The sequence below is a fragment of the Lathamus discolor genome, chromosome 1, assembly GCF_037157495.1.
Source record: "Lathamus discolor isolate bLatDis1 chromosome 1, bLatDis1.hap1, whole genome shotgun sequence".
NCBI lineage: Eukaryota > Metazoa > Chordata > Aves > Psittaciformes > Psittacidae > Lathamus > Lathamus discolor.
The window spans coordinates 64389490-64416428 of record NC_088884.1 but is presented as its reverse complement, the minus strand read 5'-3'; the positions used below and the strand labels follow the sequence as shown (position 1 = coordinate 64416428).

At 42.6% G+C, this 26939-nt stretch overlaps 2 protein-coding genes and 1 long non-coding RNA gene across 5 annotated transcripts in view; 2 read left to right on the top strand and 1 right to left on the bottom strand.

Annotated features, from left to right (window-relative positions):
• Positions 1-7674, bottom strand: part of CNOT6L (CCR4-NOT transcription complex subunit 6 like) — a 31823-nt gene extending 24149 nt beyond the window's left edge. The window contains exon 1 of the mRNA XM_065674722.1: positions 7537-7674. The gene's annotated coding sequence lies outside the window, so the exon portion shown is untranslated. The remainder of the gene's footprint in view (positions 1-7536) is intronic.
• A 102-nt stretch (positions 7675-7776) lies between these two features.
• On the top strand, positions 7777-24815 carry MRPL1 (mitochondrial ribosomal protein L1). 3 transcript variants are annotated; one of them, XM_065674743.1, is made up of 10 exons: positions 7777-8076; positions 8908-9156; positions 10057-10168; positions 11298-11541; positions 12615-12698; positions 14238-14309; positions 14538-14649; positions 15915-16015; positions 21811-21892; positions 24342-24815. In XM_065674743.1, exons 3-10 carry the CDS (start codon positions 10122-10124, stop codon positions 24521-24523), a joined length of 924 nt encoding a protein of 307 aa, XP_065530815.1. In that variant the 5' UTR covers positions 7777-8076; positions 8908-9156; positions 10057-10121; the 3' UTR covers positions 24524-24815. The 3 variants fall into 3 exon arrangements, with proteins under 3 accessions (XP_065530815.1, XP_065530825.1, XP_065530805.1); XM_065674753.1 differs by lacking the exon at positions 8908-9156; XM_065674733.1 differs by lacking the exons at positions 7777-8076; positions 8908-9156 and adding an exon at positions 9777-9884.
• LOC136012043 (uncharacterized) lies at positions 17313-21801 on the top strand. Its single transcript, XR_010611553.1, has 3 exons — positions 17313-17515; positions 18390-18482; positions 21084-21801. It is a non-coding gene; the product is annotated as an uncharacterized LOC136012043 (long non-coding RNA).
• Positions 24816-26939: the final 2124 nt, after the last annotated feature.

Here is a 26939-nt window from a genome sequence, read left to right as displayed (position 1 = left end):
ATTATAAGGGTTAGAGGAAGCAGTAACCAGTTTTCTGGAACTATTGCTCCATCTGGCCTTTTCCTGCCTGGAGCTGCAAGTTCCATGACTGTAAGAAAATGCCAAGAAGAGTGTTCTCTTTTACCTGGAGAGCACAGTTTCTGACAACTGTTCTGCTTTTAAATCCCTTGCAGATCAGTTTGAAGTCTCCTATCTGTATCAGCAGGAAGTTCTGTTTTGCAGCAGACCATGTCATATGTGCATACCAATACACGCTCTGACAAAAAGAAAGTGAACCAACCCTTTCCAAAAGCCTGGGAAACGCTGGCAGTGTCCCAGTGCTGGTACTGGTTCCTATCCATGTTTCTCCCCATGGATGACTGGCTGACAACTCTCATGTTTTCCTTTGAAGCAACAAGAAAAAAGAAGGATATTCTCCACATGTTAAGGCTGACTCAAGATAAAAGACATTTATTTGAGGGATTGTGCCATTTGGAAGCTTACTGACCTCACACAAGTACATACGGCAAGCAAGTCTGGGGTTTGTGTTCACCTCCACCCCCAAGAGCAAACTCCCCAGCTTCCATAGAAGAGACAAATTTATCTTGAGTGCTTGAACAGCACCTTTCCTTTGAAGCTTCCAAATAACTTTTTAGGCCACAAAATCTTAGTGTTAAGCACCAGGAGCAAGAAGGGCTGCAGGCCATATAGCTGAAAACATAAAAACCTGCAGGACCTCTCCACTCTGCTGTTTACAAAACACAGGATGATAATATCCAGCAAAGCACACAAAGTATGTTTTCTGCTTCCCTGTTTTCTCAGTTTTCCTCTAGCACATGGAAAAGTTAACACCTAAAAACATGCAGAAGAAAATCTGCAACGCGCTTTTCTCTCTACATACTTAAAGCCAAGCCAGAGCCTTCTGAGAGAACCTCCAGACTGATTTCTTAGGAAGAAAAAAAAAAAAAAAGCAAAACTTACTTGTGATTAGAAGGCACAAAGATGTTCCGATGGAAGCATTCCTTAAAAGCAAGGGGGGAACTACCCAATCAATTCATTCAGCTGCCCTAAAGGCTAAGCAGCACATTTGAACACAGTGTACAAATCCTGACTGTTATTAACAGCTTGACCACAAGCAGATGTTTTATGTAGTTATCTTTGTACTTGTGAAATCTGATAAACTAAAAAAAAAGTTCAATGAACCCTGACACCAAAGCAAAAAGGGGAAAAAGGAAAAGGAGGTCACTTTGCACTATTGCTCCCTATGTGAGGTTCAGGTCCCTCACTTGGAGAAGAAACTCGCTGGAGAGGTTGTTTCAGCTGGTGTCAGAGCGGGCACTCCAGGAAATAAAGAAGATTTCTGGATCTCAAATTCACCTAAAAGGCAGACATCTCAGCATTTACAAAACTTTGCTTAGCAGCCCCCTCAAAAACCCACCTTTTCACAGCTATCTGTCAGTAAGGCAGGTTTCTGGAGTTGTCAAAATGTCTTCAGAATAAATCAAAGCCATTTCTTAAGTAGGGAAACATCCCTTTTCAATACCAGGACCCCATAAGGTGAAGGCTACATACCCCTTTCTCTCTGTAGCTATGAGCTGTGGCATGCGTATTGCTAAAGCAGAAGGCAATCGCTTTCCCCACTTGTTTCTCCTGAGGAGACCTTCTCCTCCCTGCCTGCAGACAACAAAACCTCCCTCCATAGCCATGCAAGGTTAAACATTCCTCTCTCTTCTGCAACTTGCAGAGCTGCTTCAGCCCATGAGTATTTTTTGCCTTTAAAAACATTGAAGATAGTTTAATTCTGTTTTTTTGTTCACATGGTAAATAGGAGACTGGGGAGCTGTTGACTTGCAGTAGCAGTCATAGAAGGATTTGTGGCCAGGATAAAGGACCCTTAGGCAGGAGATCTGGTTTACATTCCCCTTTGAGCGCAGGCCTCTGGAGACCACAGGTAGGGACATAACTTGGGAGGGGCAAAGGCTCACGGGCTCTTTAAGGAGAGGTGCCTCCAGTAGTTTCCCAGCCATAAAAATTCCTGCTGCTCCTAGCTGAGGGCAGAATAGGTTTCCTTTAGGGTAAGGAATAATCCCGATTCACAACAGCAGGGATGATGGCAGGGTGTTCTGAAGGATTTAGTCCGTTGGTGTCTGTAAACAAAGATTTAGTAGTCCTCAAGCTGCAAATCGGGGAGGGAAACCCAAAATGAAAACCCTTCTGAAGATCCATCATTGGGCTATCAGATATATATTCCTAGACTTTGCCCCCAAGTGGACCTGCCCGAATTGGAGCCAGGTGGCCCTGCTGCTGTTCTGAGCCTGAGACTACTACTTTTGACACTGTCATTTTTAACCATCACTGTCACAAGCAAGCCTGAATTTGCTTTGGGCAGTGAGGCAAAGAGGGAAAACCCTTCCTCCTCCTCTTTCCTCAGGTCCGACTCACTGTTGTGCTCAAAGTGGAAGTTTCACTTTCCCCAGCGTTTTCAGTTTTGACAAAGAGGGGAAAAGTATTTAATTTCTCTGCTGATGGCACAGACAGTCTGAACACCTTTGTTAATAGGACTGTGTTGTAAATCTGCCTGCAGGCAACATCCACGTGGTGTTAACTTCATTTAAAATACACACCTATACCAGACTTCATACCCAATGAAATCTGCAGTCCCTTTTAATCTCATTTTATATACCTTTCTCAGAGAAAATATAAAGTTCCCTTACAGGCAAGCAGAATGTGAAAGACAATAAACCATTTAGCTAAATGCCAAGCAGAAACAGCTACAATACCATGCAAGCATAAAGCACCATTAATCATTTACATCAGGAAATACCAAAGTGAGGGTGAACACACACAGCCTTATCTGTGCCTTGTGTACACATGGAGGTTACAAGCATTAGTTAAGTTACTTGTGTGCATGACATGCAATGGCTAAATGGGGTTCTGTTCCTTAGCCACGGGTGCTGACTTCCTACAGCTTCCAAAATCTGTGTTCACTCACTGCAAGTGAGTTGTAGCTAAAAATGTTGACAGCTGCTGCTTCTTCATCTTGGAGCATTTTTACCAGCACTGGTTTAATATCTTCTGTCGAAAGGGATGAAATGTGTTTCTTGTAGAACATCGTACAATGCATTTCTGCCTCATATCATGCATTGCTGCCTACCTTGAATGATATTTTCAATGACCACCTCTCAAACCCTGAAGGGGAAGCTTTCTGGTAGTGTCTAAACATTGTTAAGTTACTTGATCCTCTGTAGGTAGATGTGCAAGCAACTGTACACATTGTTTTTCTAAACAGGATTCCAGAGTAACTTTTCTGGTGAGATTTTCTTCCAGTGTTCTCTTGTATTCAGAGTACTATCAGTTCGGGTTGTGGTTTTCTGGGGAGTTGCAGGGGTTGGTTTGTTTGGGGGTTTTCTGGATTTTTTTCTTGTTTTCGACTCTAAAAGAGAAGCTTTTCCCCAAATAACAGAAACTAACTCCCATCCAGTACCTTGCCATTACAGGTAGGTATCACAAAACCCTGTCATGAATTTACCAAGCTTCAAACAAAGCCAGTCAGTCTCTCTGCAGCTTTCTCTGAGATTTATTCCAAAGCACTCCTGAAAGAGGCACAAATGGATCCAGTAAATCTTGTGCATAGAAAGTCTCTTGGCCATCTCCTGCGGGTTATACTTCAGGGTTTACTTTGACCTCTATGAACTGTCTGATCTTTATTTGGGTGATCTTGAGGTGGGAGGTACATGTGTGAATCTGATGACGTGGACCTGAGATGCACAAGCCTTTTAAGATGGGGAAGGCGAGCAAGAGAATTTCAGGAACATTGCCACTGAGTAAAGATAAAGAAACATCCCGAGACAGTCTCTTTTTTTTTATCATTACAGGTGAGATGGAGAAGCTGTACAGGCATACCACTGAAACCCAAAGAACTAATCAAAAGGTGAAGTTACACTGCTGATCTAAGAACCAACACTTTTAAAATACATGGATGCCCTGCAGCCTCCACCTCCTGCTCTGTTTATTTATTTGCTGCCAGGTTAGTGAGCAAAAGTGCTTCAGCACAGGGTCCGACACGTGGCAGGGCTGGGAGCAAAGCAGCACTTCCCCTTCCAGCACTGGCAAAGTTCAGTTGGCTCAGCTGGTATAGCCGCACCGTTGAGACAGTGTGCTGTATGCTTTGACACACACGTTAGCTGATAACCTGATAAAAGGGGGGAAAAGCACAGCTAGTGGATTTAGTCAGGTTTTTACATAGCTTTCACAGCAATGGAAGACCTGACAGCTGTCCTGAACAAGCTAAGTTCAGCACTAAAGTCACCTCACTCCCCCAGCCTGAGCCACCCCAGGGGCATAGACAAATGTAGAGGAGAGCTATCTGTATCTTTCTGGTGATAGCAAATCTGTCTGAGACAGGAGAAATGCTCTGATAAACTGCAGAAAGCAAGCAACAAGCACCCAAGCCTTGATTACTGCCTGTCATCAAGGAAAGCACTGAATTTGGGGGGAAAAAAAATTTACAAGAGGCTTAGTATTTAATGCTCTAAAGTTGTAAATCCACAGCAAATCCTCCTGAGTTTAAATATGCCTAAGACATATTTTAACTTATTTTTTTCCCAAATGTCATCTTATGCTCCCAAACAAATAAGCTGCACTGCTACATTTGCTTTCTCAGGATTCTGCAAATGAGGTTGCATCCAGTGCCTAGAGTGCCCTTCTGGCATCACAAAAGCTCTTTCCAATAAATAGTAAGCAAACCGTTTATTTGTATTTATCTCCCCTTTTAAACTCAAATAACCCAAAACTGTCCAGCAGATTAAAGCAGATTTAAGCAGTATCTTTTTAATGGGTAGTGAAAAAAGAGTTTGCCCTGAAATTATTCATGCTACTGAGGCATAATTTTACCACTTAAAACCAGAATGGCCCTGGAAAGGTTTCAATAACAAGGAAAAAGAAATACATCTCCCCAGTTGTGCACATTGTCTCTGAACAAAAAAAAAGACAGTAGCTACTGTGATCTACCTAAATGTAAGTTTTTCTTCTTGGTGTTATAGATTTAAATTAAGTAAAGATTTATCTGGTGTGGAAATAAATTTTTTCTCCAGTGGTGCCTTTTTGTTTTACTACCAGAGTCTGCACACACCTTGGGATCATTTTATTGCTTGTCTCTTATAAAACTGGTGTGAAGACTAAATATTACTGCACTTGGAAAGCTTGGTCAAAAGCCTGCCTCCCTTTTTGCAAAACCGAGATTGTTAATGAAAAACCACTACAGTCCCCATGGGGGGAAAAAAATAAATAGAATCCCAGCTTATCACATGAAATGGAAGTTTTATAAACACCTTTTGAGGGAATGAAAACAAGTAGCAGCCATAATATCACTTACTTCCAGGAAAGAGTTCTCACTGCAAACGTGAACTCCTACAGAAAGTGGACGGGAAGAGGAGAGCCATACACAGAAATTAAACTTGACCAGTCGTCCCTTCCAAGCCAGGCAAATAACTGTCTGATTACACTACATTCCCAGAGCATGGTGCTTTACTGGCAGCAGCACTGCCACCATGATATGGAAAAACAGCCTTTAGAAACGAAAACAAGCTGTATCAGTAAAAGTGCACTTTTGCAGATAACTGCTTCTACAGCTAGGACTTCTGCGGGCACAGCTATGTCAGTCACGGGTCACACTTCGTCACAGAGCTCGCAGACAGAGCTGTGCCAGCAGAAGTTTGCCGTATAGACCTGGTGGGAAACTCAACAGTGACTAAAATGAATGTGCAAAGTTCTGTGGTTTCCATACTGCTGCCAAACTCTGTTTTTCTAACTGTCTGGTGATGGGTTGTCTTACTTCAGTGCTGGTGGCACATTAGGACCTCAGCTTTCCAAAGACGGAAGAAACCTAAAGTTAGTTCAGGAATGCGGCAATACCTATCAGCTGTTTACACTGCACTTTATCCTTCAATTAAATATACAAACTGAACTGGAAAGAGTGCCTGTAGGAAGAAAAGATGAAATGGAATAAATTAAATTCTGCTGTGCTTCAGCACTCAGACAGCCCTTGCTTTTAGTACTAGCAGAACAAAACTGAAAGTGTTTAACGGGATTTGTTTAGCAGACAGCAGAGCACTGCAAAATTGCCACTGTTCAGTTAAACTGAACAGTCAATCTGTAACGGGGCTTTTGTCATCTTCAATCACCTTTGAAGACAGGGAGCAAGGAGATTTAACGCCCGAGTTGATGCTCTGACATAAGTTCTGTTTGGATGAAGCGGGCTGTGTTTCAGAAAAGCAATGTTTGGCAGTACAAATTTCACTATCGCTTTTTATTTTGATAGGGAAATAAAATCACTGGCAGTGCTGTATTTTTAAATGCCATGCTCAACCCTCATCAGAGCTTTTTGGCCATCCAAACTGGGATACAGCTTCTAGGAATTCCTTGGGTTGTGTCACAAGGAAGACTTTGGTGTTACAAATAATGTATTTTTTAGGGAGGAAAACACCTCAAAGGAATGGCACGGGCTAAAAATAAACACATTATCATCACTTTCATTATCAACCATGTCTACACGCACAGGAAGTATAACCATGAGTGACTTTGGGATGAGGTGTTTTCCCCTCCAGGTTAGTTTTTGGATGCACGACAACACGTTTGTGCTCGGTGTCACGGGGAGGGGATGGCACAGGTATGAAATGAATTGTAGCAAACCCTCCCGCTTGGATAAGACCATCTAAACTTCCTATCAGCAGGCCGGCTCAGGACAAGTTGTAACTCCCCAGAGCAAATGCTTAGCAGCCTATTCAAAGTTTCAAAAACGGCCTGATAAAACCCTACTTGCCGAAAGATTTCAGAAGGTCAGATAAAACTTGGCCTGGCCATGAAAGGCAGGAAACAACCAAGCCCTCCGCCATGTTTACCGAAAGTACTTACGTTTAAAAAGCAAGCCCCAAACTGTTACAAAAACTCAGTGTTTAGGTGCCTTGTTCTATCTGCAAGCACCACCGCCTGAGCTCGAAGCCCAGCTTTTACTGCAGGTGACATTCCTGCCGGTCTTCCCCGCACGGGACTGCTGTGGAGCACCAGGAAAAAGCGTCCAGACCTCTGCCTTCCCCAAAAAACATCCCCTAAGCCCCTCTGTGGGGTCACCAGGCGAATGTCCCACCATGGGATGCTGGCCAACGCAGAAGGGACTGGGGCCAAGCGCTTGTCCCATGGCCCGGGTTCACCCCCCTGCCCCCAGCCTGGGCCATGGGGTGACCTGGCATCCCAAAAGCAACTCGGGGGGTGGCTGCCAGAGCCGCCGCGGCCCAGCCTCCAGGGACCCCCGCTTCCTCCTCACGGGGAGGACCCTCCGGGTCGCCCCTCGCCGGGAACAAACCCGCAGCCCCCCCCCCCCCGCCCCGGTACACACGGATCCGTGTCCATGAGGGCTCAGAGCGGCGGCTGCGAGGCGGCCCAGGCCGCGGCGGCAACCCCGGGTGCTGGCCCCGGTGCTGGCGGGGCCCGACATGGCGGCGCGGGCCCGCTCCCCGCCCCCCCGCGCCCCGCCAGGCCCCGCCGGGCCGCGGCACTCACCTGCATCCGGCGCGGCGGGGCGGCGGGGCCGGCGGCGGCGGCAGGGCGGCGGCAGGGCGGCGGCGGGCAGCAACGACATGCAGGCGGCGGCCCGCCGGGAAGCGGGACCGGGCCGAGGACGGAGCCGCGGGGCCGGGGCTCGGGCGGCGCGGAGGGCGGAGGAGACGGAGGAGGGGGCGGGCACGGGGAGGCGGGCGGCGGCGGGGCCGGCGGGTGGGCGGAGGAGCTCGGGTACGCGGCGGGCCCTGTCAGCGCTCGCAGCCGGTGTCAACACCTGCCCGCGGCGGGGAGCGCCGCTCCGCCCGCCTGGGCCACACCGGCGGGTCGTCGGAGCGGCCTAGGCTGGGACGGCACCCCGGGTTTACCTCATGATTTCGGTAGCGGCAGCTAGGAGCCCTCTCCGGAGTGGGTGCCGAGGAGGTGGTGGTCCGCAGGTGGGAGCCCCTTTCGGGAAATGCCTTTCAGTGCCCAGATGTCAGTTGTACAGAGCCATGTGAGACAGGGGATGCTCTTCCAAGCAGCTGAAGCGAGGAAGCACAGGTAAATATGAGAAGCCCATCTTCCCCCAGACACACCAAAATCCTTGTGGTGGCCGTTTCCATGTTCAGTGAGGAGGAACGTGGGCCTACCGAGAGGGAGAAGTGGATTGAAGGCTAAAATAAAAGCATCAGTGAGGGGTGGAGAGGGCATGTTGGCCTATGGGACAGCCCAGTGCTGGGGATACGAATAAAGCACCAGTAAAGTGGAGGGAGGCAGCTGTAGTGATCAGCTCCAAGAGCCTTTTTATTCAAACTTGCTTCCTACTGCAGCTGCCTGGAGTCGTGCTGGCCCGAAGAAGGTCGTTTATGCTGAGAGAGCGGGAAGTGCAGGAGGAGCGAGGGGGGTTGATAGGAAATGGGCTGCAGAGTGAGTGAGTAATCAGGAATGGGAGCCCGTATTTCCCTCCCAGGTCCATCAGGACTTTGTGTCTAACAAGTCAGAGGCTCACAACGGGATTGAGGAGTTGTGGAGGAAGGCCATGGAGGATGCAGGTTGCTACCTGATCACGGGTGCATATTAAACAGTCACGCAGCGAGTCTTGCGTTACATGTGCCATCACTACAGGAAACACATCCCTAACACCCAGCAGAAAAGAGCCCCTTCCCCAAAACCCATTCTGCCTCTGTGTGTAAATTAACACTTCTTCACTCCTCAGTGAGACTTTCTACAGAGGAGCTGGGTTCTTTATTCTCCTGTCACCCTCACACCGCTCGGACACGTTTCGGTCCGTTCCCAGGAAGTGGAGTGTAGTTACATTGGATGAACATATCAGTTTCATTACAACTTGTTTTACGTATGATCATACATCTGATTGACAGTTAACTGTTCTAGTTCAAGAGGCTGCCTGCCGTATCAGGGAATGAGACATAAACAACTGACAGCTCTTTGCAGCGCATGAGGTCCTTACAGAGGCAATGTGAATCGTCCCTCACCACAAGAAAACACCTAGCATCATTGACAGTCAGATTTGTTACGAATATTGCCAAACAAACCAATGGATAAGACAAGCCTGAGCTCAGAGTTTGGATCGGGAATGATCTGATTGAATTTAGAAGATATTCTCGGACACACATTGATCAGGTAGGGCAATGAAACCGCTGGAGGTGGGATGTTTCTAGTCCAAGGCACATCAGTGTGGCATAGGAAGATCTCCTTTAGTGAGTGTGCATGTAGCAAGAGGCGGGATTATAGTTTACAGCACCTATCTGAACATTTTAGGACCCAGTTAAACCAAGTCCTTCACGCATAGGTGTGTGGATGCGGCAGGTCTTTTCCCATTTGCAAGAGAACAAGAGTGACGGAAGGCAGAAAACCTCTTTCTTGAGTTTCTTGGGACTCACAGCAAAAAGCGTTTAGGGGGAAGCAGCCAAGACGAACCCACACGAATGTTTATTTCGGATAGAAACATGCCAGTTTATTAGGGAAGTCTCTGTTTCTCCCTGAGGAGAGGCCGCCCTGTTGGGTGTCTCTGGGGCAGGCCCTGCCCACTGAACACCGTCTGAGCACAGACGTCTGCTGTGTTCAGACCCAGTTTGTACTGAGGCCGCCTTTGAGGCCGGTTAAGAACCGTGCTGAAGACTTTTAATCAGGCTCCTCACACCTGGCATAGGGTACAAGCCGGAAAGGGGGATCCGCGGAACGGTGCGCCCCGGTGGTGGCGGCCGTGAGGGACGGTGGTGGGGGTGACGCTGCAGGGACTTCCGGTTACCACTGGAAGCACTCGAGCCCGCCTCCTGGGGACGCTTTCCGCGTTGCACCACGGTGGCTGTGTAAGATGGCGGCGCACGCTGGCCGCTGCCTGTGGAGAGGTGAAGGGGCCTCGCGGGCGGGCGTGTTGGCTATTGGCTCTTTTCTTGCTTTAGCCGGCGGGTTTCCCCTTGGCCGTGGTGTAGGGCGGCTCTGAGGGACGGTGGGGTGCCAGGGCGGGGACTGCGAGGCGAGGGAGCCCTATCTGAGGGGATGTTTGCTTTTCCCTCACAGTACTGGCGCCTCATCGCGGGTGGATCATCCCTGGGCTTGACCGGCGCCTCGCTGCCGCCTCTGCCATGGTCAGCGCCGCGCCGCCCGTCCGGCTCTACGCTGCGGCCGCGAAGTGAGTTTGTCTCCTTCTGTGCGAAGTGGCTGTTGTAGCCCTCGGGGGTCTTTAAGTGGTGGCTGGGGAACGTGTGTGGTTTCGGTGTTTGCAGCGTTGCTGTCACCGCCGAGCTGCCCTTGGTGGCATCCTGCAAGCTGCCAGCTCTTGAAGAGACAGCCTGGAGAGAGGCGTTCGGAGCTGGACTTGGAGGGGACGTTTTCTGTTACTCTTGTAAAAATGAGTGTAACAGTTTTACGTGATATTTTTGCTGTGTGCTTTTGGAGGGTACAGCTGGATTACAGCTCAAGGAGTCCTGCCAGCACGAAAGCTGGTGAGTTTATGGAGTTGGCTTCAAACAGTTCCTCTTCTTGCTTTAAGTTGTCTTTTATTGTTGAATTTGTTGTCACTTTAACATTACAACATCAGTGGGAAAAATAAAAATTATCCCTGTGTACTGGAGAGTTAAGTGTGTTTGTATCCCAAGTGCTATAAAGTGTTGGAGACTCATTCACCATAGTTACTAGAGAAATGGAGTACCTACCTATTACTTTTACCTTTTTTTTTTTTTTTTAAACTTGATTTGGGAGCCCTTGAAAATAGGAGAATAAGGATTTGGGCTGTTGTTTGTTAACTCCATGCTAAATGATACAGGAAAAGGAGGAGAAACCTTTTTAGGAAAGTAGGGCCGCTTTAATCCACTATAATAATATGGAAAACCCTGCAGATGTGACTTCTTCTCATTGCTGTGAAGGTGGGTGGGAGTAGTTCAGTTCAGAAGCAGCTTGGGTACAGTGCCTGCTACCAGCTCATGTGAAAGCAAGACCTGTAAAAGGTGGTGTGTTAATCTTCAACTGGTTTTGCTCTCATACAGCAAGAGGTCCTTAATTTGGTTTGGTGCTGCGCAAGTGTGGTTGTGTTGTTTGAGAAGCTTAATTGCTTTCAGAGCTTTTGATTTCTGAGGGTTTGATTTCTGTCTTGACATCTGAGACAAGTAATTGGGATGAATTTAAGGATCTTGTTCATCTTTGTGGGGGACCTCATTAACTAATTGTTGCTTAATAAGTGACATATAGCAATATATACTTTTTTCTTCATGAATATGTGCCAAACCCATCAGTTGATGATCTAACAATATTTTTTGTCTCAGACCTGCTAACAGAAGTTCACAAAAGACCAAGCAGGAAGAGACAAAAAAGAAACAAGTACGCAGGAGGCGTCCACTGCTGACTAAGCCTGTGGATGATGTCTACTTGACATGGCATTATGAGCGCCCATCCTATGAAGTGGAAAAGGCTGTGGAGATGCTAAAGAAATTTCAGGAACTGGACTTCACTTACCCCAAACAGTTTGTCTATATTAACGTGTTCCTAGATATGGCACTACAGAAGAAGGTATGTTGGAAGTATTAACAAATGTTGATACTTTCATTTTATAAACATGGGAAGTGTGCGTAAGTCCGTAAGTGCAGAGCAGATACTGCAGTTGTTCTTCTTGGCTGCCTCTTGCAATTTCTCTGATTGTCAGAATAATGGTGGCTTTTACAAGCTGGCTTTGTGCTTTTATACATGTATAATTGTCTAACATTCCTCACACTTCTGAGGTGAAGATATCACCACTGGGGGTTTTGAAAACGGGCTGTTATATGACTAAAATCTGTTTATGGACAGAACTGATCAAACTAAGATTTATATCTCTTCAGGCTTTCTGCTTAAAGATGTGTTCCCAAAATCATGTATGTGTTTTGTTCTGGGATGATTGTTGCTGATTGTCCTTACTATTGTAAGGACAAGCTTCTTCCCGCTTCTGTCTGTCACCTTATTTTGATTTTTTAAAAATAATATTCCTTGAAAATATGCGATGGCTTGTTTACCTGTGACCTGTCTGACTTTAAAGTTGTCAAGCACTCTTCAGTCTTCCCCTAAATCTTCTGCTTCCCTCATAAGTAGAAAACAGGCCTCTTGAGTGTTGGTTTCTTCACATGTGTAATTAAACATCCCTTTGATATACCAGGGGTCCCTTTGAGCTAGAAAATAAGATCATGCTTAACAAAATACAGAGCTCTTGCTCCTGCTTTCGGGGTCATGTGATGTTCTTAAGGCTTAATGACAGACACATGAGGTTAGTGTTGTCTGTTGCGTAAGAATCAGCTTAATAAGATGCAACTCCAGCACCTCAGTGTTTGTTATTCACTGCACCCAAGCCTGGTAGCAGTCCAGCCCTGGAGTCACTGACCCCAGCAAGCTCCAGCATAGTTAATTCATGTCACTTTTGCTCGTGAGTATATACTGGGCATAAAAAAGCAGTCAAAACTTGCACGTTGTGCTTGTTTGATACGACCTGTGTGCAAGGAGACTGTGGGTAAGTTTACTGTTTAGGGGACCAACTCCATGCAGTTGTGTGACTTGCCCTTAAGTCATGGTTATTTTTTTTTTTAATTTGTTTTAATATTTTTCTTTCTCATTAGAAAAAAGTGGAACCGTTTACAAGCACTGTTCTTCTTCCATATCGCTTTTCAGATCAAACGAGTAAGGTCTTGGTTTTCACAGAGGTAAGGCTGAATTACTTGCTTTATATTCTTTCTGTATCTAGCATGCTTTTTCAGCACAAGTACTATGCCTTTTGTCAAGAAGACTCTGTGGATGCTTTATACAATTCTTTAGTCTGTCTAGGATTTGTCTTCAGCAGCATCTTAATGTATTAATAAGCACCTTAAAGGATTTCCTTCATCTTGATAGGTTTAAGTATACATAGATGATTCTAGCAGTGCACTTTGGGAGTAAACATCTGCATAGATGTGACTAAGGAAGAGATGATTAAAGATCATTTATGGAGTAGAACCTTTGTGACCTTTTTGTAATACAGGCAAACGGTTTAGCGTAGCAGCTATGTCCAACCATCCTGTTTTAAGCCTTAGTAGGCAGTGCAGATTAGAAGCGGGTGCTATTCAGGCACATACACTTAATAGGATGCATTTGGGGGAGAAGGAGAAAGTAACTCCTCCACAAAAACCCTAAACAATTTAACATCCCTTTGCCCCGAACCCTTTCTCTGCTCTCCTAGGAGTTCACTAATGTGAAATAGTGTGGAGAGCAGCTGCAGCATCTGCATGAGACCAGTTTCAGCCTCTGCTGCTGTCATTTGCCAGTTAATAATTCTAACAGAATAGACCTACACACGTCTGTATAAAATTTTCCTAGAGAACTGGCACAGATTTAGCTGACTACTCTTTAGGCTTCGGTTTTGTAAAACTGTGTAACTGAGCTACAAGCAGAGAATCCTCCTACAGAATGGATTCAAGCAGAGAACACCCAAGCATGCCAGGTTCTTTAGTGCTGTATCACAGCCTTTTTCTCTTCACTCAAATTCATATGGGGTAAGAGATCCCATGCTTTGTGAAGGTGTATGTGTGGAAAAACATTGAGCAACTGAAACACACTGCTTTGAGATGGAAATACGGAGCTTTTCAGTTTATTCATGTAAGGAAAAGTTTATTCTGGCTTTGTGTCACGTAAATCTGCTTGTATCAAAAGCTTGAGCTAAAGTTTTTAAACTGATGCCTTTTCCCACATTTCAGACTATTAAAAGCAAAACCTTGTAGAGGGCAGAGAAGGTTAAGTTCTAAGTGCTCTTTGAAGCCCAAGTCTAAAAGTGCTTTTAGAAGCTGGATAGCCTTACTTTACAGTGGGTTTTAGTAGTATGTTTTGAGATTTTAAGCTTAGAGTAAGATGTTGGGTCCATCCGGTTGATGGTTCATTGTCAGTTCCAAGGGGTGGAGGTGGGAGAAAAAGGGCTTTTGATAGAGCACCTCAGGAAATGGGATGGGCTTTTCTCCTTCTCCACTACAAGCTGAATAAAGATTTGTCTACTGTTCTTACTGGGATGTGGAGTAGGGTTGTTTTGCTGTTATATTAAATCACCAGCATTAGATATTTTTGGTCCCTGATTGCCTCAAATCATCCTTCTTAGCCTGTAAATAGCCTGGTTTTATACCCAGTTATTCAAGATAAATCACCTATCCAGTGCTGTTGGTATGGACTAGTTGGTAGTACAGATGTTATTGATTTTTATTTTTTTTTTCTCTCAACAGAATGAGCAAGAAGCTGAAATAGCTCGAGAGAATGGAGCTGCTGTTGTGGGAGGAGTTGAATTAATCAAATGGGTATTTTTTTGTTTGTTTGTTTTATGATTTATATAAATATTCTAACTTAAACAGTGGTTGAGCAGGGGAGGCAGTAAGAAACCTCGTGTCCAATAAACTCTGGCTTGAAGTTAGCAGCCAGCAAGATGAGTGAGAGATGGGTTTCTATGCTTGGATATGCTTGTAGGTCAGCTTGTGTACTGAGGTAATTTATTGTGTTCCTAAATGTATTAGTTGTTTTTATTGTAGATTTTGGAAGATGAAATCCAAGTGGACTCTTACATAGCTGTTCCTGAAATAATGCCTAAGCTAATACCATTAAGGAGCAAACTCAGACGGAAATACCCAAATACAAAAAGAAGTAAGAAGCAGTTTGTTCTTATAAATCTCAAATACTGAACAAGATACCACTATACAGGTGACCCCAAAACTTTTTTGATGGGGATGTGTAATTAACACTTAGTGTTAGACTGTATGTGACTGAAATACTTGTTTTAGGTAAGAGCAGTTTTAGGACTTTTGAACTGTGTTTTTCTCCCACAGCAGGCAAATGTGGGTTTAGAGTCAAGGTAAGTATGCCTACTAGTTGCCTCTATACTTGTTAATCCTGAGGAACCCTAATAGTATTATAAAAATACTCAGGAAGGCAGAAACAGTTTGCAAAACAGTACTCGCGGAGGTAGTTGTGTTGTTGAACTGTTGTGCAATTGTTTGGATCCCAGTTTCATGACTGCTACTGCTCCTTCTGTCTGTTCTTTGTTACTCAACAATGGAGTTACTTAAGCTTTAATATTTTCAAATACAGAGAAAATTAAAAATGTCTGTTCATGAAACATAGATCTAAGTGAAGCACTGAGTCTTTAACCCTGCCCCATCTGTCTTCATGTTTTCAAACTGCAGGCAGTGTTTTTAGGCTCCTAAACATTTGAGACAAACCTATTAACCTGTCCAAAACATTGCAACAGAGAATACTCCAGCTATTTCTTTGAACAAATGAAAGTTACATTATGCCATTATCTTGCAATTTACGTGGATTGTAGCTTATCCAAGGCCAGTTTGACTTGGAGCCATCAAAAGATGTGTGGGAGAGGTTATGCTGGCATTAGAAGCAATGGAGTGATGGTGTAAATCTGTCACATGAGCCCTTGCAGCTGTGATAAGAAACAGCTCTCTTGACTTGTGGGAATAGCTGGATTGGGCCAGTGTGTTCCATGTTGTGTTTAACCTTGCTGTTACGTAGTTGTAGACTTTGTTTTCAATGAAGACTTGGAATTTATTCTAAACCTTACTCTAGGTTTTGGTCTTTCAAGCCAGTTTAATAGTGTTAGGTAATAAAGCTTTGTTTTATATATACACAAATAGGTTCTGTATTTTAAGTGAAACCTTTGTTATGTTTGCTATGTTAGCTCTTCATATCTACTGATGAATGAGGAAGGAGGGAAGATAGAAATGATTTAGATAGTGGGTGTGAGAGCACTGTTGTTCATAAAACCGCGTTTTTAGTGGGTTAACTGCCTTAATGGAAAGACTTCTCTTTTGACCAATATCACATTTAGCCAAAACGCTAATTTTGGCTAATGCTAATATGCATTTCTGAGACAACTTTTTTGCTTTTTTTTTTATTAGATTCCCTGGGCCGTGATATTCCCAAAATGCTGCAACTCTACAGAGATGGTCTTGAGTACGCAGTACAAGACGAGTGTGTAATCAAGACAAGAATAGCAAGAGTAAGTTGTGTATAGAGTGCTTAAGTTTATTCTACTGAGCAGAGCTGAAGTTAGCATTAAAAAGGGAGAAAAAAAATGTTTTTAATCTTTGTGTTCTTAAGATTTCTAAGTATGTTCTGACCTGTGAAGTAAATGGAACTTGTAGGCTTCAGTTCATGGGTTCAGCTGATGTCAACCCTCTCTGTTGTTGATGTGTGGTCATAGAAGATGGCTCAGCTAAAACTGAGAGCAAAGCATACCTGAAACTAAGAAGTTAAGGCTGCCAAGAATGGGATCTGTATTTGCCACTATATTGTGGCAAGGAGTTGTAATAATGAACAAAATAGAATTAAAAAGGTACTTTTCCTAGTAATCTCCTTGTGAGTTGACATCTTAACACAGGCTTCCCTTTCCTCTTTGCTTCCTCAGCACCCTTCTGTGAGCAAAATAAAGCTTATTTGATATTCTTTTAAGTAAATAAACTGGGTTGTAAGTACATGGTCAATATGTACAGGTGGATCAAGAAGTGTTTGCTTTAACTTAATAATTAAAGACTCATTTATTTTTTATAACTTTAGCTCTGGACTGGAGCAAAAAGCAAGAACTGTTTGCTTTACACCTGGAATATAAGACTAATTTGTATTTTGCTGTCATGGAAAAAATTGAGTTATATAAGAACATATTTTCTGGGTTTTTTTTTTTTCATTTCTTTTCCCTGATCCAAACTGTGTCTTGTCTTCATTCTGTTTTGTCTGTTTGTAATCCTGCCTGATTAAATTTTAGTTTTCCTTTAACTGATAACTGGTACGGAAAGAAAGTGTACAAGATAAGTAACCAATGAAGCTTTATCTGGCGGAGTTAGAGATAAGCAAGTTTATTAATTCTGGGTAGCTGCTCCAAGTTGTGCATGTGAATTTCAAGGGCTTTCTTGTCTATATGACAGTTAAAACTGAGGGCTATGGGACTATTCTGCTACAGTGTGTTACATATTTCATTTTGATACAGGCGGGGGTATCTTTAACTATTTAGTAAGTAAGTTTAATTGACAGTGTGAAATGTCTCGAATCCATAGGTCAGTTGTGGTTTGTAGTATTGTGACTGTATTCTTCAGGTTTTCCTTTGGACTGCTTAAACTTTGGTCACTTTATACTGTAGGTCAGCCTAAAAATACCCCTGCAAATTGAACTTACTGTGAAGTTTCTTCTTGTATAGTAAAGAATAAAAAACAGGTTTTGGATAAAGGTGGATGAAAAGTGCTGATGTATTGACAGTGTTCAGTGCAATTGCAGTTGGTTCTGCTTTGTGTGGTGTCCTGCAGCTGTGGCTTGAGTTTCCAAAGTTCAGACCATGTCCTGTTAGCGATGTAAGATCTTGGTGTTACGTATTACCTTAGGTTCTGTGTCTGGGCAGCGCAGTTCCTGTGGCACTCCAGAAGGTTTGGTGCAGCCAGAGATGTCATTGTGCAAGTAAACAAAGAGGACCTCATGAATGAACTCTTCATCTTGGATCAAAATTAGTGTGGTGAGAGTTTACTTACAGAGTTCTTATGCGCTACGTTCAAGTCACCTGTGTGACAGAGGTGACTCCAGCACTGCACACACAGTGTGACTTGCTCTGTCACACTTTCATGTGTAGTGTGCAGGGTCATCACGTGGTCGTTATGGCTTGTGTAAGAAGTCTCCACGCTCTCTAGCTACTCCCTTAACTGACCTAGTTTCCCTACTGTTTGCACAGTGGCACTGGAAGGAAATGGAGTGCAGGCAAGGCTCTGGGAGGCTGAGAGAGCCTTAAGTGTCATGCATATCAGCTCACCACTAAATCAAGAGCCTTTAAAATTTAAATCTCATCAGTGAGGAAAATAATAATTTGTGAATTACACAGAAGTGTGACAATCTATTGCTGTATTCCAAACAGTAGTGTAGTTTCTGGGAGTCTGCCAAGCTGGCATTACTCGAAGAGATTGTTTCCCTGTAGTGCTGCTGTCTTATGTTGCTTGTTAGTTCAATTTTGGCCAGTGGCTTGATGTAATGCTGCATTCCCACAGAAGTCAGCAGCCTCATTGGTGTTGTCTTAGTCGTAATTGTGATGTCTTTGAAAAGTTCAGTTAAATTTAATTCACAGATCTGAAGTTGAGAAGCTGAGAATGTGAAAATCTTACTCTAAGTTGTAGAGCTTAATGCAGAAGGGAGACAAATGAGAACACTTGGGATATCTCCTTCAGATTGAAGCCATCTGCAGAGGGCATTTTTTTAGGGTTTTGACATAAGCCTGGAGTCTAGACAGGGTGCTGTTGTTTATTAAAAAATTTGCTTGGAAATTTGGAGTTGTCTTGAGAAAAATCAAGAGTCCAAATGTGACATCAGGAAGGAATTGCAGCATGTTTTCCTATCTGCAGAGAGTTGCCTATGAAGTGGGTTTCATATGGAACAGAGTAAGATGGCTTCAGGAGGTGAAACCTTAAGGTTTGTTCTTGAAGATGCCCTTTCTGGTAAGAGACATGTATACAGGAGCACTGTTTTTATTCATGGGGTTAAAAGTATGAAGGCATGTGTACTGAACCAGAGAGATCTCAAACTTGGAGCACAGAATGTGCAACTGGATGGAAGTAAGAGTTAAGGCAGGAAACAGAAGGGTCAGTTTGCACTGGAAGTAGCATCTGCCTTTTGGCTGTTTGTGGGATCGAAGGCCCCAAGTGCTAGTGTCTCTTTGAAGAGAAAAGATGGATTCTTAGCTTTGAACTCCTTAAAGGTGCAGGGAAAAGCAGTCCCACAGTTGAGGAAGAGCTGTTAAGTCTCGCCATTTCAGATGCTCAAGAACTGAAATACATGTATTGGGGGATGAAGGGAATAACAGAAAGCATAGTTGTCTTTCGGTACGTATTTGAGCTGTTCTTTATTTGAAACACCACATAGCACTGCTGACAGGCAAGCTTTTCTATTTCCAACAGTTGACAAGTCCAGGATGAGAGAGAGACATTCAGCCATAAATTACGCACATTGGAGTTGAAGGTGTTTGTTGTGGTGTAGATGAGTTAGCCTCATCCTTTATAGCCTTTGCATTTGCAGGACTCGCTCATTTTGGAGGGAGGTTGTTTGAGCTCTTGAACTGGGTTCCTTTCTCTGTTCTGTGTGATGTGTGCGCTCATGCTGCTTCTGCCATGTAGAACAACTTTGCTTTGTCTGCTTGTGGGTGTTCTTACTGGCTTTATTTTCCTGCCCTCTGATTCTTGAAGCATGGAGTTAAACAGCTGACAGTAATCTTGTTTGGCAGAGCATTAATCATTTTGTGTTCATAATTTCTCATATTCTATCAAATGTTTCTGCCCTGCCATGACTGCCATTCCCCATGTATGTGTTATACACAAACTGCCTGGTGGTTAAGTCTGCAGTACCACTGCCTGGTGGTTAAGTCTGCAGTACCCAGTTAGTGCTCTGAATGATCTGTCGATGCAGCTCCCTAAATACAGTTCAGAAAAGCATTTCTCTGTGGTTAAAGCTAGTGTTTTAATAGCAGGACATTTTTTTTATTTGTGTATTTAGCCAGCAAATAGCTGAGTGACTCTTCTGTGTATTCACTTGCAGTCTTCTGAAGATCCCCTAGAAGTTTAGAAGTGTTGAGACTTGGTGAATCAAGTTTTAAAAGTAATCTGTTCTGGGGAAATTTGTGCAGTGCTTAGTATTAAGAGGCAATTTCCCTCTAGGCAGCAGAGTTAGTGGGACACCCCTCTCAAGACAAATATTTTATGTTCCTTTTTAAAATAAAAAAGGAACAAATACCTTTGCACCTTTTTACAGCACCTTATGCTGCTCTAGAGGGACGTGTTCTAGACTTTGAAACAGTAAGATAAGTAACAATTTCTGTCTTCTGATGATAGTATATGCTGTCTTTTCTAAGGCACTTTGTGATTAGGTTGTATTTATACAAAGTGGACTAGAAACTTAAGTGATAGTTGCCCCCTTTACAGTCATGGTTATTCTTCAGGGAAACTTGGGACTCAAAGTTCTTATTTATTTATTTTAGATATTGTCTTGTATTTATTGCTGCAGTCGATCTGAACAGAGTAGCTTGCAGAGCCCTGAAGACCTGGGCCAGAGTAGTTGGTGTCAGGTTGCCGAAGGCTTGAATTCAACTAAATATCTAAGTGCTGATACACAGTGACTGTGTATACACAAGGATTTACTGTGGAATACTTATTTGGAAGCTGAAGTATTTACTTGGATGTGGAAGCTATTTTGAAATGCTGGGAAACCTCTGAGCATTACCTGCTTTCATTATGGAGCTGTTGGCATCTCAAGTAAATGGTGGTTTGTGTTCTCTTGAGATGTGCCATGTTTTCTGACTTCATGCAAGTCGCTTTGTCGTATTTTCCTGTCTTAACAAATACAGAATATAAATTAATGTCTTAATATTTTGAAATGGGTCGGTCTTGTCTTGTAATGTGTGGTATTTCTAAATCTTTATGAGGAGTTGTAATTTCACAGCAGCTTGCAAATTCTGTCTCTTCTGAATGCTTCTAGACTTGGTTATGGATGAGGAATGTCAATTGTATAATTGAAGTGTTAGATTGGAAGGAAACGCTATCCAAACCTTAATTTGAAGTAAGGTTTCTAATTAGTTATTGCCAGTTACTTGTTTTGTTTAAATGGCTTCTTTATTTTTAATTCAGTACAGCATGGTGAGTCTGTCACATAGTGAAATGCTCAGCTTTAACATGTCTGCTTAATTTATGGGTGATTAAGCACTTTGCAATCAGTGTAACAGTGATAAAGACAAATATCTTCTGGCATGTGTAGCAGAGGAACTGCATTTGGGTTGTAAGTCTGCTGGCAGAGCATAAAGAGGTATTAATGGACCAGATCTGTAGGAGAGTAGTCGAGTATGACAGCATTTCTATTGCAATGTACTGTGCACATTTACAGATGAGATACTAATAAAATATGCTTGTGTTACATGGGGAGGTGGCAGAGAGGAAGAGAGAGCGCCAATGATACTATATGCTTCCCCGAAATAGAGTTAATTCTGTGAGAAAAATGCTGTTTTTAATTCCATAGCTGGAACTTGTAGAAAAATAACTTGATTTTTCATCCAGGTAAAGATATATGGATAATATGGGTGAGAACAGACAGCAAATTGAATCAAGCATAGCAAGGCATTATGGCAGCAGAACATTAAGTCTGAGAAATGCATGTTAAGCTCTCCAGGAGCTGAGAGACAGGTGAGCCCTGGCTTTGATTCAGGTTGGCATCTGTCTTGATCATGAGTTATATGTTCTTGAGGAGAGTCCTGATGAGATGAACAGCAGTCATGGTTTAAGGGGATTAAGGTATTAATGTTTTGGTAACTGTGTTGGTTCACTTTATAAGTTTTAAATGATTCATTCGGTTCTCTTCTTAATGCCTTCAATTTTAGATGCCTTTTTTTTTGTTTTTGTTTAGTTGATCTGTTTTATGGTCTTTGACAGCTCCTTCTTGAAGCTTCTTTCCTCAAGTTCTTTAGTAAGATTTTCGCAAAAACACTTGTATACATACTTTTTTTTTTTTTTTAAGACTTTTCACCTCTTTAAGGCTACCTGTTGTTAGAGAGCTGTGGGGATTTAATGTCATAAGTAGAAATATGGAAAGTCATTATGAGCGTATAACCATGTATAAAATACTTTTTTCTGTGAGTCATTTGGATAAGGCTGTTAATGGGATTTCTTACTCCTTAATGGCACACTTTTTCAACAAAGGTTGAATAAATACATACCCAGTGTTTTCAGATTTATTAATCTAGGGTATAAGTATCATCATGGCTAACTTTGCATTACCCTTTTTCAGCTGGATATGCCTACTGAGCAGATAATTGCGAATCTAAAAACAGTTATCAATGATATCTGCACATTCAAGCCATTGACTTATGGTAAGTAGCTGTTCTTCTAATGACATAGTTGAAGTTAGAGCAAATAAAATGAAGGAGTTACTGTTCTTTACTGGATTGTCATTAAATGACCTTACTGCTTTGTCTGCCTTGGGATAGGAAGAACTGAATTGTGAACTGTAATCACACCGCAGCACTCACTATATAAGTGTCTTTGTAAGGCAAGCAGTGAGATGATGTAAAAAACTAAGTTTGCAGGCTTGATGCTTAAGTAGATGAAAACCGCACAAGGGAATCCTCATGAGACATGGAGGTATTCAGCATCTGTTGTGCGTTGGTTGACCCCACTGATGTGACCCTGTCGTGGCTCAACACAAAGAATCCGAACTCAAAATCCACCTGCAGATGCCATAGTTAAAACTTCTGCATCAGTTAATATCTATCTGCCTTGCTTGAAGTTGTATCACAATTTGTATTTTTTTATTTATTACAAAGATATTTTTAAATTTCTGTTGGGAAAGCTGTTTATTTATTTTTTTTTTAGCTGCTTAGCAAAAGGAGGAGGTTACAAAGGAATGAAAGGTGTGAATTCTGTGTGGTGTTCTTTGGGCTGTGCTCACTATTCTGAGCAAAAAAATGTGAACAATTAATACACTGTCTGCTCTTTGTCATAATGAAGTAAACTTAAATGTCATCTGCTTAGCTGGAGTGGAAATGGTGATTTATGACCACAATTTTGTGGAAGAATAGCCTTGTTTAGGCTAAGGAAACAACTTTTTATCTCAATATTGAATTAGTGTCTGCAAAAAGAATCATGCATCTCCTCCAGTGATGCTGTTAATAGTAACTACTGCACAGAGAGAACAGACCACGAAAGCCAAGTACATGTGCCTTCAGAAGCGTTTCAGCCCAAATATAAAAAATAAGGGGTTGAATCACATGAAATACAAGAAAACAGAAGCAGAAAGTGGTGTCATTTCTGTCCTTACAAAGTTTACATGTGAGCTACACCACCCAAGTTAAGTAAGGATAAGATCTTCTGGTTTTAGTAGCATTTCTACTGATTTTGCAGTATGAAGCTTTATTCTTGTGGTGGGCCTCTTACTGGCTTGATTAAAAATACTTGCTGTTTATAGGAAGCAGACATGGTAATTAACACATCTTCGCAGCAATGGAGTCTAGATGTGCTTGCTAACTCTCGATTGCTTAGACCAGCTAGTTTTAGATATCCATTCTTTAGTTTCTTTCAGGCTTTCCATATGTGATATGTAGTTATCACTAATATGGCATTCCCCCGTCACTTGATCTAATGGAAGACTGAAAATACCACCAGGAAAATGTTCTCAGAATATAATGTAGATCTATTTAATCCCCCATCAGAAAACCTGACTACTTCCATAGTTTTTCTTGTCAGGAGGTTTCTCTCAGCATTTCATGGAAGGATCCTGAATTAGGAATGGTTTCTTTTGTGCTCTTAGTCATGGAGGAATATTTGGGTGATCAACAAACTTCCCCCCATATCTTGCCAATCAGTACCAATCCTCAAAGTCGAGTTTGTAAGCTGAAATTTTAAACTAACAAGCGTGTGTCCCTTTAACATAGTAGAATAGACCAAACTGTTCTAACTTATTAATACATAGAGAGAAAGGAATGTTTGCCTCACAGGGAAAGGAACATCATGGGACTGATAACAACTAAGGAGACAGTAAGTAAGTCCAAGGATGCTGGCCTTCAAGATAAGAGTGGCACCCAGCGTGGACTGAGACTGGAAAAGAGCAGAAGCAAGGACATCCAACTGCTAACTCAGCACTAGGACCTTGCAAGCGTGCGCAAGCACTGAGGTCGTTCAATAAACGCAGTGAGGAAGGCTATTGGTGACCACCACAGACCTCCCCTCAGCAAGAAAGTGCATGTGTAATTAGGAGGCAAATATTATAATTAGTTCCTGGAATACTTGTAAATATGCATAAGTATGCTAAATATACAGCTGCCTTGGCAAAGTAATGGGCCTGCTCACCTTTGCGAAACAATCTGTGTGTGTGCCCAGTGCTGCAATAAAGAATGCTGCTTCCTAAAACTCCAAATTGAGTCTTAGAGAGTTTCTTCGAACTACTTTTACAGTAGCAAGTTCACTTGTATTTCATGTGTTGGAAGAGTGTGTGTGTGAAGCTTTAATTTTATTTTTTTAAGGAGGAGTGTGTGTGAAGCTTTAATTGTATTTTTCTAAGGCTTGAGAGCACTAAGGTCAATCACTTACGAGGTACTGAAGGAATCATCAAATTACATCTTTTAAAGCACCAGAGTATAGATTGCATTGTGATTGCAGTCTGCTGGGATGGATGTTAAACTTGGGGCTGAACGGATGTGTGTACTTCTATAGTTGTAGTTCTGCTCATGTGCTTGACACAGTGTGGGTTGTAAGATAAATCAGCCTGGAGACATGTAAAGTGGTGTGTAAAGTGTGACCGAGTTGTTGGTCTTTGTTTTCTAGGTCCTTTTGTGCAGAGGTTGGTGATTAGATCTTCCACCAGTGAAGGTTTGCTATTGTACCTTGATGGACTTCTACCTCAGGTGGAGAAAGTAGAAGAAAAGGGAGAAGAAAAAGGAGAAGGAGAAGAAGAAGATGCAGAAGCTGATGAAGAAAAACATGTCCCAGAATCTGCTAGTACCTGATGTCTTTACTTGTAGATCTGATGGTCAAGCTTGGAAAGCAAAGGGTGTGATTGAAATCATACTTTATGAAAAGAAAAAAATAAATAAAACTTGTGAATTCCACTTGTAAATTCTGTGTAACAAGAAACATTGTCACAAACAGGAGTCTGTTGTCAAGGCTGAAGACATTTAAATTCTTTTTGTTGGTAGCTGAAAGCTGCCAGGTTTGTGTATTGTGGTTTTGTGTTTTTTTTTTTTTTTCTTTGCAGGTAACAGTTTTTACTTTAATAAAAGTATTTCTGTAACTTCTGAAGTATTGCCGTTGATTTCCACACTTGCAGCCAAAATGTACCATGCTTTTGTCTTGACTGGGTCCCCCACAGATCAACTGGTGCAGTTACTGGTGGTAAGCTGCTGTCTAACTTGCCAGTGAAGAAAACTAGGTTTTATTTGCTGTTCCAGTTTTCTGCCGAGTCAAATATGGTGTTTCTTTAGAGTTTCTTTGGTGGGAGTAATGTCTGCATGATGCTTGTGATGTCTCATTTTGTTTTCTTTTGATCTGCATATGTAGATACTGGAAGGGTATACAGAAGATTACTGCTCTGCTGCTTTGAGCCACCGAGTACAGGTTAGTCTTTGTGACAGCTTGTAATAGGTAAGGTTTTTCTAAGGAAAAATTAAATGTGTTCTATGGGAGGAGTGATCATGCACCTGGTCTGCGTTTATGTTAGTCATCTCCGAGGCGCACGAGGTTCTTGGTCACCTTTGGTTAGTAACTTGCTTAAATTTGTTCCTTTAACTCATAGTAGCTATGCATAGCACTATGATATGGCAGAAAATCTTGAAAATGAAGGCTCTTGGTTGAAATGGAGGTCTTGGCAATAGCACAGTTTGATATTAGTAGAAGATTCCTAATAAATGAGTTTAATACTTGCTGAGGTTTGAGCTTTTAAACACAGCAGAAAGATCAACTTGGTTCGAGTTTTGCCCAGTTTGCTCTTTGTTCCTTTGGGCTGGTTGCTTTGGCACAAACCCTTTTTTTGCAACAATCAGTCTTGAGTGTGCCTGAAATGTAATCTTACTGTTCTATGGCCGTTACTGTGCTTTCTTATTTTGCTTACCTTGGTTTTCTCCGGCATAATTCTTAAGCAGAAACTGGAGAGCAGCATAAATAACCATGATTCTTTCAACTGGTTGTTTAAAAATACGCGACTTAGCTTTGTTGAATTTCTTTCCCTGTTTTTTCTTATTGCTTCCAGCAGGTGGCATTCGTGTTCCCCTCTGGAGAGGTATTAGGAAAAGAGTGTCTCAATTGGGTTGTTTTTTGGGGGGACTTTGTTGCTAAACATGCTAGTAAAGCTGCGCCCTAAAATGCAGGATGCTTCCAGAAGGATTGGCTGTTTCCAAAAGGGCTGAGCTTATCTAGTTTTGAAAGGGTCGCTTGTGTTTGCAGATTTTTATCATGCCTATTATTGGAGGGGAGGCTCATTTTTCAAAGAGGTTGCTCATAGTTGCATAGAAATTCTTGTATCTATCATCTGAAGCATGTGGCTGTTAGGGTGTTAGGGTGCTTGGCAGGTTGCTGTTAGGTCACGCTGCTGTGTTTTTTATTATGGGACTTCTTTGCTCAGAGTTTAATCAGAAAACTCCAAGTGGTAAAGGAAGGCTTCACACTGACCTCAGTTGACTTGCTAGGTAGTATGTGGGAAAAGTAATGCCAGGACACTTCAATAGCCATCCAAACCTTATTTTTTTTTTTACCATGGGCTTTACTCATATGCCCAGTGGAAAGAAGAAAACCAAATCTGTTGCTTTACAAAGTGAATAATTGATGTGAACTAGAAAAAGAACAGTGTCAAATGTATTCAGTGATGTTAGTTGTGCTCAACATCCCACTTGGTCCAAAGCTTCTCATATCAGGAATTGGTGATGAGGAGGCTGGTAAGGGTACTCATTTGTATGGATAATGTCTCTTTTCCCCTTCCTCCTTCCTCTGTTCTGCACGAGTTAATGTTGTAGAACAAAGCTTTTTTATCTCCCTAATACTGATATTTATTGATTTCTGGTGTGGAGCACCAGGCAAGTTTCAAGAAGGTCAGGGCAGGTAATCAAGAGGCAACAGTTTTGCTGTGGGTTTTTTTCCTTTCCACCCTGTGCCTTAAATAATTGATTGTACTGATTACAGCTGGTTGTGTACAGGCAAGTGTAGCCTATGCCAACAGTGAATGGGGTAGTGACTTCATCACTCCACAGCAAAAGGCTTGATTACTTCTGACAAGTTTTACTTAGATGTTTTTTTTTCCTAATGAAAAAAAATAATCATGCTGCATAAGCTCCTCATCTGCACTGTGTCTAGCTTCATTAGCTCAAGTGTAGCATCCTCTGCAAGTACATCACATGTGCTGTAACCTTCTTCCACTTGGAGTTTGTGCTGGGG